This window comes from Gopherus evgoodei, chromosome 2, assembly GCF_007399415.2.
Source record: "Gopherus evgoodei ecotype Sinaloan lineage chromosome 2, rGopEvg1_v1.p, whole genome shotgun sequence".
In the NCBI taxonomy this organism is placed as follows: domain Eukaryota; kingdom Metazoa; phylum Chordata; order Testudines; family Testudinidae; genus Gopherus; species Gopherus evgoodei.
The window spans coordinates 10,740,835-10,753,179 of NC_044323.1; the positions used below are offsets into that span (position 1 = coordinate 10,740,835).

At 46.1% G+C, this 12,345-nt stretch overlaps 1 protein-coding gene across 2 annotated transcripts in view; it reads right to left on the bottom strand.

Moving 5' to 3' along the window:
• Positions 1 to 12,345, bottom strand: part of PLCD1 (phospholipase C delta 1) — a 103,329-nt gene that overhangs the window by 64,097 nt on the left and 26,887 nt on the right. For both annotated transcript variants that reach the window (XM_030549982.1, XM_030549981.1), the window contains exon 2: positions 9,219 to 9,383. In XM_030549982.1, the coding sequence (XP_030405842.1) occupies positions 9,219 to 9,383 (165 nt within the window). The remainder of the gene's footprint in view (positions 1 to 9,218; positions 9,384 to 12,345) is intronic.

Here is a 12,345-nt window from a genome sequence, read left to right on the forward strand (position 1 = left end):
ACTTATCTACTACACAAGAGTGTTGAGAGGATTACTGAGTAATACTACTCTGGACTTGTAGAACACCTTCCAATTAAAGACTGTAAAATGCCTTACAGACCTGAAGCCCCACAATACCCCTGTTATTATTCCTATTTTATAGAAGACGGAACTGAGACATGGAGAGGTTAATGCCTTGTCTATACTCAAAGAGTTGCTCTGGTTAAAGTAAATTGATTTAAATTTGATCTAGTTAAACTGGTGCAAATTCCTATGGTAGATGCACTTAAAATGTTTTAAGCTGTGCTTAAATCAGTTTAGCTTGCATCAGCAAGTTACTTTTTAAATTGAATCCATTACTCTGATGTTCTAGAGCTGATCGGAAAATTAAAACATTTCAGCAAAAATTTGAAAGCTAAAATTGTTAAGCCAAAATTAAAAATTTTCAATCAATGCCCAAACAATTTGATTTGAAAATACTGCCATGATTGCTCATGGGAGTTATAGTTCATGTGCTCCATGCCCCAGTTTTCTTTTATGAGCTGGGATCCCTATCTGGACTACATTTCCCATCTGGCTGAGCCACTGCAGTGTATGATGGGAGTCCCTGGTCATGTTGTATCATGGGAGATGTAGTCCAGCTGGGGAATCCAACCCATAGAGGAGAATGGGGGAACAAGGTATCTGAACTACAACTCCCATGAGGCACTGAAGTGGCATTTCTTGATCAACATTTTTCAGCCAAAATGTTTTAGTTTTGGAGTGTTTACAAAAAGCCATTTTGCACAAAAAGCAGACATTTTTGGTGAAAAATATCATTTACTCAGAAAATAATTTCAATGTCAAGTTTTCGACCAGCCCTAGTTTAGACAAGGCCTTACTGAATTAATCTAAACCAAGTTAAGCAGGAACTACACTGGTTTAAGTGAGTCTACATTAGAGATTTCCTCCATCTTAACAAGATGGATTAAAATTAATTTTAGTTAAAGCACTGCAACTTTTAGTATAAGGGCTATGTGATTTGGCCATGGTTTAATGACAGGACAGAATCAGAGCTGGCAATAGGACAAATCTGTCCTGAGGCCTTCGCCTGAAGAACATACTACCTCCTCCATTAATTAATGCAGTGCAGTTTGTAACATGCTTTGACAATGGAAAGTGCGAGGTATTGTTCTGACTGGCTATTCGCCGCTTCCCAAAGCAGACATTTCCTCTTGGCTATCTGTTCATCCTGTCATTTGAACGACCTGTTATCAAGAGACCAGCCTAATCTCTCCCTTTTCCATTAAAAGCTGGGACCTGATGTTTGGCGCGTTTTTTGTTCCCAGACAGAAATCCTTCTCAGAAGCAGAAGCCTGTGGGAGCAGATAAGTGACAGCAACAATACAGGCTCCATGCTGCCCCTGCAGTTGAATGACAAGTAACACAACACTGAGTAACAGATCTATAGCCTGACCTCTCTGGAGTGAATAAAGCACATAGGGGGCTCCTGGCCGACCTGGCAGCTTCCAAAGTGCACAAACAAGAAGCCCCCATGCTGTATGCTGTGTGTGGAGGCCGGGAGCCTACTGAAGTAGTGTGAAAGCCTGGATACACCATATTGGCCCTACATCTGTGTTCCATCTCCAAGGTATGAACAAGGAGTCCTGCTCTGTCTGTTATATCTAATGCAGGCTGCACATCAAGGGGCCAGACTGTGAAAGCCCTGTGGATGGGTGCCCTCGCAGGGCAGGGAAGGTGCCGAGACCCTTCCTTCTCATCACACCCCCCCCCTCCTGTGCTGGGTTCAAGACCAGTGACTGCTCCCACCTAGTGCTCCCAGGACACAAGGCACCACAATGGGGGCAGGCAACATGGCTCTGCCACTCCAAATCGACCAGTGGACCAGACATGTTGCAAAGGAGTACAAAGGATGCACTATCCTAAGAAATGATGCAGCAGGCCTGCTCCATGTGTGCACTCCCGGAAGAGCTGAACCATTCCTTACTTCTGCCAGAATCACGTGGCTTCAGACCAACCCAACTGCAGGGCAGTTTACCACTGTGACCATCTGGCCCCAAGTGCAGGGGGCTTGAGACAGCGCAGCAAAAGCTGTGACGAGGCTGGGATGTGCCTGGTGTCAGGGCTCATGGGGGTCACCACAGATCAATGTAGCACAGACCAGTCTCAGATAGGGACGATGATTCAGAGGAGGGCGTAAAACCTTATAATGCAATGGCCCGGGAGGGGTTGAAACAGCCCTGGAAAAGGGCTACCCCTGGGAGCCAATACGTTAGGCTGATTCCTATAAAAGGCCAGTGAGCCAGGCGCTGACAGAGTCTCTCTCTAGTTGTGGAGAGAGATGGGCCTGGGTGCCTGAGAACTGAGCAGGGTACCTAGAGCAGAGCAGGGCTGGGGGAAGGCCAGAGGAGCTGGGGAGCTCCAGTCTGGAAAACCCACAGGCTGCAGACCTTGCTAAAGGCCAGGAAGGATAGTGGGGTTGCAGAGGTGCAGCCCAGGGCAGGCAAAGGCAGCAGGTCCAAACCTCCATTGCTGATGATGAGTGGTTTACAGACTGCAATCCGCCCCAGGGAGTGGGGGCTAGATGATGGCTGGCAGTAGCCACTGAGGCAAGGTGGGGATAAGGGGTTGGGGGTTCCCCTGGGTGGGGAGACCCAGAGTGTGGGTTACTGCTGAGTCAGAACCCTGACATAGAGAGGTACTGAGGTCAGGGAGGGACATGGGGGCCAGCGGCAGGTGAGACATCAGCCAACAGAGGGTGCTTTGGAGCTGGAAAGCTAATTCCTGGGATGACCAGCAGGAGGTGCTGTGCTGGTGAGCTGTTGCCTTGCTCCATGCACCTAAACCTGAAACACTAATTCCTGAGGTAACAAATCTGGCTGAAGGGAAGAATGGCCTTGTGGGGCTAAGCTCACACCTGGGGGTTTGACCACCAGGGCAGTCCCCCTGCATCTGACACAGGCTTCCTCTGGCACTAGGGCCAAGTCACTCACATTCAGATTTTTTGAGCGCCACAGCTGGCCCGGGGTTTGGAAGGTAGAGGTCAGCTCCTGGATCTCCCACACTCAAAGGGCCCAAAAACTTGGACTTTATGAGTGGAGTGAACTCACCCTTTCTGGGCAAGCAGCTGAACTCAGTTCTGTCACTCCAGCCTGGCGTTTGCTTTTAATCCTAAACAAACTACTCACTGCCATCCACTATGCTCGAATGCTGCATCCAGTTCTGACACCCACCATTCCAGAAGGATGTTGATAAATTGGAGTGGGTTCAGAGAAGAGCCACGAGAATGATTAAAAGATTAGAAAACCAGCCTTACAATGACAGACTCCCTGAGTTCAGTCTACTTAGCTTACCAGAGAGAAGGTTAAGGGGTTACTTAAACACATTCTATAAGAATTTACCTGGGGAAGAAATATTTAATAATGGGCTCTTCAATCTAGCAGAGAAAGATATAACATGAGCCAATGACTGGAAGCTGAAGCTAGACAAATTCAGACTGGACATAAGACACACATTTTTAACGGTAGAGAAACTGATCATTGGGACAACCTATCAAGGGGTCAAAGTGGAGTCCCCACCACAGACAATTTTTTAAATCAAGATTGGATGTTTCTCTGCAAGATATGATCAAGGAATTATTTTGGGAAGACGCTATAGCCTGTGTTATATAGGGGGTCAGACTAGATCAGTGGTTCTCAAACTGTGGTTTGGGACCCCAAATTGGGTCATGACCCCATTTTAATGGGGTCACCAGGGCCAGCATTATACTTGCTGGGACCCAGGGCTGAAGCTGAAGCCTGGGCTCCACCTGCACCTGAAGCAATGGGGCTCGGACTACAGCCCCCTCTGCCCCCACCCAGGGCAGCAGAGCTCAGGCTCTGACCCCCCTCTTCCCCAGGGGTCATGTAGTAATTTTATTGTCAGAAGGGGGGTTGTGGTGCAATGAAGTTTGAGAACCCCTGGACTAGATGATCACAATGGTTCCTTCAGGCCTTGAAATCTATGAATTTATTATGCTAGCTACTAACCAAGAGGACTCTCTGCCAGTTCGTTATATGAAGGAGGGATGGTGGTAACTAGAAATACAGTCCCACAGGGTCAAGAGTGTTTCTCTCCATTCCAGGAACAGGCTGCAGGGAGCTTTCTAAACTCTCTCTCATTTCTGCCATCCAACACATACATCTGTTTGCTTTCAAAGCTGTGTGTCATACTGAGGAGAAAACACAACTCCCTCTCCCTGCTGCATTGGGGGAGACGTTTCTTATGCCTGCTGCAGCTCTGCTTCTCGCCCTTGTACAGGGCAGTGCACAGGAAATCACGGGAGCTGCTTTGCAGTGAGATTTTGTAGTTAACGAGCAGGGGATGAGTCCTGGAGCCACAACACCTTCAGGCTGCAAGCCAGCTCTCAGCAGCCTAGCAGCGCCAGGCTGGGGCAGTGCCGGGACAAACCAAGAGAAACCCAGTGTGCTGCAGGAAGTGCTGCTGGGCTGGGCCAGCACTAAACTCCTGCCTCATTATGGTGCTAGGCCTGGGATCGACAGAGGATTGGGAGACATAAAAGCCAAGGTCGTGGTCGTTTAAGGCCTAATCCCGCTACCACTGAAGTCAGAGGCAAAAGTGCTATTAAATTCAGGAAGAGCAGTGTCAGACCCTATGAACACTTTAACAAAAGCATAAGGACTAGCCCCAGGGATCTTCCCAAATCCTGATGTGCGTCCAGGGCCCAGATTCTCAAAGGGACTTCAGTGCCTAACTCCCATTGAAATCAATGAGAGTTAGGTGCCTGAATATGTTTGAAAACCTGAGCCCAACTTTCTAAATTCCTGCTGTACTCTGGACTGGGTAGGATATACCCTTTCACTTCCTGTCCTAGATGGCTGCATTCGGTGTTTCAGTGTACTATGAAACCCACACTGTGTGTCAAAATATCTGAGTAGCAGCTGACTACAGAAGATTATTAGCATTCAGGATTTTTCACCCCCTTCCTTCTTTCTCCTGCTCCTCATCCTCCATTCCCATCTCTCTCCCATGAGAGCTCTCACTGGTCATGTGTCTATATGAATTTACTAGGCCTCTGTGGCTTTGATGTTTATGATTGGTGTTACAGAAACGAATGAGAGGGTGATTGCAATGTAATCATTCCATCTTAAAAGCAAAAAGAGGTGAACCAGAATGCCTGGCAGTGCAAGAGGGCTTGGGCATTACAACCAGATTTACACCCATAATTAGGGCCAGTTTTTCAAAAGCGCTCGGCGCTAGTCAGCTCCCAGTGCGACACTCATGACCAGATTTCCAAAAGAGCCAAGCATCCAATGTACTATGCTCCTTGGAAAATCTGGCCCTGTAGGCCCACTGAACCATGCCAGAATCACATAAATCATTGGGCTCCTGTACTAGCTGGCTCCCAGATTAGCTGAAAGATGAGTTCTGAAAACAGAGACATCAGTCACCCAAGATGTCAAGCCAGCATCTTTCACAACTATTTTAAATGTATAATCAGAACATTTAAAATGTATATTCTTCATTACCAGGAGGAGCAATTATAACCCGCTGATGTGTGTTACAAATCCCCCGCTGTGCCTGACCCACATAGAGGATGTGAGTCTGTTACAGCCCTGTTATTTCTGTGTGACCTTACATCCAGTACCCACAATAGCAGGAAATCCCTCAAATCAGAAATATGACCTGTGCTCTGCTGAGCGAGGAACCTGAGCATAATAACCTATCTCACTGTTCTTAGCTATGCTGCAGATAAGACTTGACCAGCTTCTGAAACCTCACAGCTTTCACATTACTGATTCTTTTTTTCTTCTGGAAAATGCTAGTCAGCTTGTGTGGATGCTAATCCTGGGATTTTATAGAGATTCCAAACTAAAATCCAAAATAAAAGTCAATTAAAAGCAAAATGTCAAGCACCTGACAGAACATCTTTGCCCTTGTGTTCTTTGTTAGCTTTCTATGTTCCATGATATCTTATTTCAAATGATGACTCTACTATGCATCTCCTTTCTGTTGAATGCTTTCCAATACCAGACCACCAAATGAAGGCAGCTGTAGCACAGTGCCTGGGAGAGGGAAACTACACCAGTTAAGTGTAATCCACTATACACCCAGGGCCTTAAAACTAAAGTCAGTTTATGCTGTGATCAGGAAAATATACATTGATATGCTTGTGCAAGCCCAGATGCACACAGACGATGAATCAGAATCAAACTCAAACCATTACCAGCTATAACCCAGCTAGCACCATGAGGTAACCCACTGGGATGGAATGCAAACGCCGAACACAAAGACCGAACAGCAAAGCAGGCTGGGCTTCTGGTTATGGCTCCAGACTGGAATTCAAGAGATCTTGGTCCAGTTCCCAGCTCTGCTGCAAACTTCCAGTATGACTTTGGGCAAGTCACTGAATCTGTCTGTGCCTGAGCTCTCCCTTGTCTTGCCTATTTAAGCTCCTTGGGGCAAGGACATCTCTCACTAAATGAGTGTACAGCACCTAGTATATGGGGACCTGATCTCAGTGGGGCTCTCTCGATGTTACCTGAATAGATCAGGCCATATAACATTGTGGATAGTTCGGTTAATCTATGTCATATGTCCAGATATTATGGTGGTGGCTTACAGCATTAAAGAAACTAAATACAAGTAACTGAATAGAACAAATTCTAACACAGTTCCCTAAAACCCTTAAAAGCCCAGTGCATTCAGGGCCTCAGCAAGCCTGGAGAATACTCACACGCATTACATTTGCCATTTCCTTTTCCCTGTGTGAACAGTCTGCTATTTTAATTCACACCCTGGTTTTTCTTGTAACTAAATGTTATCTGGGCAAGGACTTTATGATAGTTACTTTCATTCACACCTATCACCTATATAGAATGGGACTGAACTGCAGAGAGAGAGTGAGTTAGCTAGGGCCTTTATTAATTATTAATTATTATTATGTCTATTACAGTGGTGACTGAAAGCTTCCACTGAGTTTAGGCCCCGGTTATGCTAGGCACTGTGAAAACACCTAATGAGACGGTCCCTGTTCTGAAGAGTTTACAGCATAAACAGGGTAGGAGAAAGGAAATATTATAATCCCCCCCATTACAGATGGGAATGGAAGCACAGAGAGATTAAGAGATGCACACAAGGAGTCCTATGGCAGAGCCAGGAATGGAAGCCAGATTGCTTGAATCCTAATCCAGTTCTTTAACAAGACCACATTTCCTTTCCAGGTCCCAGTCCTACCTGAACCCTCACTCGGGTGAGTAGCCCTTACCCCGGGTGTAATCCCATAAACTACTCAAAGAGTAAGAACTACTCACCTAAGATTGAAAGTCTGGGCCCTTAGCTTGGTTAGTTTCAATTGTAACAGGCAAACATTATACAAACAACCTGGGCAATGTGACCTTGCACTGCAGCACACTATACAAATATATTTGGTATTATTCACCTAGCAGCTTATAAAACAAAGATTAGTGCAGGAGAATTGTATCAGACAAACCCACGGCCAGCTGAGGAGAGCAAAAAGAAACACAAATTGCTGTGTGAGCCAGTAAGCTCACGTGCCTGATGCACTCCCCCAAGCACAGGCATGTGAGCTTACAGCTGTTAACAACCAGCCACCTTTTCCCCCAGCCTCTGCCAGTGTTTGTCACCCTCTCTTGTCACAGCATGTAGTAGTTCAGGATCACTGTTCACTCTCAGGTGTGCGTTCTGAATGGTGAAGCCCAGAATGGCCTATGACCTGACAAACTTAGAGATTCTCTCTCTCCACTATGGCCTTTCTAGCCACATTTGTCCCCAGGACTGAACTTCTGGAGGCAGGCAGTGGAGCACTCACCTTTGCAATTCAGACCCCTGGGCACGTGGCAGATGCTAGGGTGGAGGCAGAGGGCAACTGTTTGATTGAGCCTCTTCCCTATAAGGTCAAGGTCCAGGAGCGCATTTATTATCTGTGGGCAGGGGAGTACTTAGATTGTAAGCTCTTGGAGTAGGGACTGTCTTTTGTTCTGTGCTCCTATAGCTCCTAGCACAATGGGGCCCCAGTCCAGGACTGGGCCTTGTATGCGCTACAGTAACACAAATAATAAATAACTATGTCAGCAGGGGGTGATTGTGACACAGCTGGGTTTTCCTGGCACTCATTCAATACCAATTGTGGTGCTGGGATGTTTTATTACTGACAGTGATGGGCAGGATTCATGTTTCTATATCAGCCATGAGCACAACCTCACCCTGGCAAAGCCAGAGGAACAACAATGCACACCTGCCGCCTGCCCTTTCTCTTTGATCCCTGCAGCTCTCTCTTTCGTTCTGAGACCTGACTCTGAGCCAGCAGGCTCCCACTATCTCCTCTGCACCTCGCTCTGCTTTCTCATGGTGACGCTGCAATTCTCCACAGCTGCAGTAAACGGGAGCCCCTATGGCTCTGTGCAGGGCTTTCCCTTGTCTGTGGGTGTGACCCAGTCCACACCCAGAAGTAGCTCTGCCTGTCCTCACTGGCTGCAGCCTTTGCTGGCTTAGGTGGGCTTGGTGTAGGTGGAGAGTCTGTCCCCCGGTCTCATTCTGAAACAGCTGTTTTACACCACTCTGGGAGTGTACAGCAACCGTCAACAGCCCACAAAGGCTGAGGGGAGAATTCCTACGCTGGCCCTGTCCCACAAGTGCAGAGCAGTACTGGGGGACATAGGGAGCCCTCAGAGCTGCCTAGGTTTTGCCAGGGGCCATTTCAGCCCCTAGAGTAGCCTTGAATCCAGAAGGCATAAAGTTAGCTTAAGGGGTGGGGGGAGGGATAGCTCAGTGGGTTTTAGCATTGGTCTGCTAAACTCAGGGTTGTGAGTTTAATCCTTGAAGGGGCCATCTAGGGCAAAAATCTATTTGGGGATTGGCCCTGCATTGAGCAGGGGGTTGGACTAGATACCTCCTGAGCTCCCTTCCAGCCCTGATATTCTATGACACCAGGAGACTGAGCACTGGATCAGACTCACTGACTATAGAGGGAATGCCTGCTTTTCCTTTCCTGTCTCCTGGGCCTACTACTAGGGTCACCAGACAGCAAGTGTGAAAAATTGGGACAGGGGGTGGGGGGAACAGAAGCCTATACAAGAAAAAGACCCAAAAATCAGGACTGTCTCTATAAAATTGGGACATCTGATCACCCTAGGGCCTACCCTCCCAACCAATTACTTCTCTAGCCACTGCACAGCTGGACATTACGCTGTCCCTAGGATAAGGGGATGGTCACTTACAGATCTGTGACTCTGGAGACCTCAGCATCTTCTTGGATTCCTGCCATATGGTTTTGCAGTCTTCCTGGAGCTTGTAAAACCTCTCCTTTCTCCAAGAGCCAGACTTCACTTTCAGCAGCTGGCTGCCCTTCAGGAGGAATGACAGATCCCTGTCACCTTGCAGGCCTGCACAGAAGAGCATTAGCATTAGTATAATAATTAATATCTATGTACACAGAGCTTTCCATCCAGAAGAATCCCCAAGTCATATACATACACCAATGAAATGCAACCAGCTCTGGGCTGGACACCAGAGAATAATTAGCACAATGTAGAGGGAGAGAGAATTTTGGAAAACACTGGGACAAACTCCTCCCTTGCAAAACAAAAAATCTCCAGGATCTTTTTTTCTTTCCCACACAAAGAGCCTGGACCCTTGCTTTTATGGTCTTGTCCAAAAGATTGCCATATAGTAAATCCGTGATACTCAAATTATCTTCTTCATAAAGGCTGTGTTAATGCAGTTTAGATTTTAAAAAGCCAGTGACTAGGATCCAAACAGAGGAGGTATTGTGCTCTACAGAAGAGGAACTAGGGTCTTGTGGTTCAGACACAACTCTGAGACTGGAGATTTAAGTTCAAAACCCCACTCTGCTACAGACTTCCTGTGTGAGATTAGGCAACTCAGTTAATATCTCTGTGCATCAACTCCTTTCTTATGCAATGGAGATGATAGCATTGTTGTCCCTCGTGGTGGTGTGAGAATCAATACGGTAGAACCTCAGAGTTATGAACCAACCAGTCAACCACACGCCTCATTTCAAACCACAAGTACTCAATCAGGCAGCAGCAGAGACCAAAAAAAAAAAAATGAAGTACTGTGTTAAATGTAAACTACTACAAAAATAAATGGAAAGTTTTACAGAAAGATTTGACAAGGTCAGGAAACTGTTTCTGTGCTTGTTTCATTTACATTAAGATGGTTAAAAGCAGCATTTTTCTTCTGCTTAGTAAAGTTTCAAAGCTGTATTAAGTCAATATTCGGTTGTAAACTTTTGAAAGAACAACCATAATGTTTTGTTCAGAGTTACGAACATTTCAAAGTTATGAACAACCTCCATTCCAGACCTATTGCTGGCCACTTCCGAGGCGCAGAATGGTCCGCGGTGCCAGGACAGGCGGGAAGCCTGCATCTGCACCCTGGAGCCACTGGAGGCAAGTCCACACCCCAACCCTGTACCCCAATCCCCTGCCCCAGCCCTGCGCCTCCCCAAAACCAGAACCCCTTCCTGCACCCCAACCCCCCCAGGCCAGAGCCCTGACCCCCTCCTTCACCCCAATCCCCTGCCCCAGCCCTAAGCCCCCCAAACCCAGAGCCCACTGATGCACCCCAAACCGCTCATCCCTGCCCCACTCCAGAACCTGTACCCCCAGCCCAGAGCCTGAACCCCCAGCCCAGAGCCTGAACCCCCTGCCTTACCCCAATCCCCTGCCCCAGCCCAGAGCCCCCTCCCACATCCTGAACCCCTGATTCCTGACCCAACCCCGCAGCCCTCACCCCACAGCCCAACCCTCTGCCCCAGCCCTGAGCCCCTCCCACACCCCACACCCCAAACCCCTCATCCCCAGCTCTGTTGGGTCACAGGCATCAACAATTTTCTTCAACTGGGTCCCCAGAAAAAAAGTTTGAAAACCACTGCCATAGTACAATCACTTTATCATGAAAGCACAACTTACAAACGTAGATTTTATTTTTGTTACATAACTGCACTCAAAAACAAAACAATGTAAAACTTTAGAGCCTACAAGTCCACTCAGTCCTACTTCTTGTTCAGCCAATTGCTAAGACAAACAAGTTTGTTTACATTTACGGAACATAATGCTGTCCACTTCTTATTTACAATGACACCTGAAAGTGAGAACAGATGTTCACATGGCAATTTTGTAGCCAGCATTGTAAGGTATTTACGGGCCAGATGTGCTAAACATTCGTATGCCCCTTCATGCTTCAGTCACCATTCCAGAGGACATGATTCCATGCTCATGACATTCGTTAAAAAAATAATGTGTTAATTAAATTTGTGACTGAACTCCTTGGGGGAGAATTGTATGTTTCCTGCTCTGTGTTACCCGTATTCTGCCATATATTTCATGTTATAGCAGTCTTGGACAATGACCCAGCACATGTTCATTTTAAGAACACTTTTACTGCAGATTTCACAAAAACGCAAAGAAGGTACCAATGTGAGATTTCTAAAGATAGCTACAGCACTCGACCCAAGATTTAAGAATCTGAAGTGCTTTCCAAAATCTGATCAGGACAGGGTGTGGAGTATGCTTTCAGAAGTCTTAAAAGAGCAATGTGGAAACTACAGAAACTGAACCACTAAAAAGAAAATCAACCTTCTGCCGGTGGCATCTGACTCTGATGATGAAAATTAACATGCATTGGTCTGCACTGCTTTGGATAGTTATTGAGCAGAACCCATCTTCAGCATGGATGCATATCCTCTGGAATGGTGATTGAAGCATGAGGGACATATGAACCTTTAGTCCATTTGGCATGTAAATATCTTATACGGCTGCAACAGTGCCATGTGAACGTCTGTTCCCTTTCAGGTGACACTGTAAATAAGCAGCAGGCAGCATTATCTCCTGCAAATGTAAACAAACTTGTTTATCTGAGTGATTGGCTGAACAAGAAGTAGGACTGAGAGGACTTGTAGGCTCTAAAGATTTACATTGTTTTGTTTTTGAATACAGTTTTTTTTGTATATAATTCTACATTTGTAAGTTCAACTTTCATGATAAAGAGATTGCACTGCAGTAAACTGAAAAATACTATTTATTTTATTTTTACAGTGCAAATATTTATAATAAAAATAAATATAAACAGCACTGTACACTTTGTATTTTGTGTTGTAATTGAAATCAATATATTTGAAAATGTGGAAAACATCCATAAATATTTATATAAATAGTATTCTATTATTGTCTAACGGTGCGATTAATCACAATTAACTTTTTTAATCGCTTGACAGCCCTAGTTCTACTGTACAATGAAGACTATGACATATTGAGATATTATAGTAATGGACAGCCACATATATATGAAGATAGACAGAGAGTGTTTGCTCCTCACTGTTTG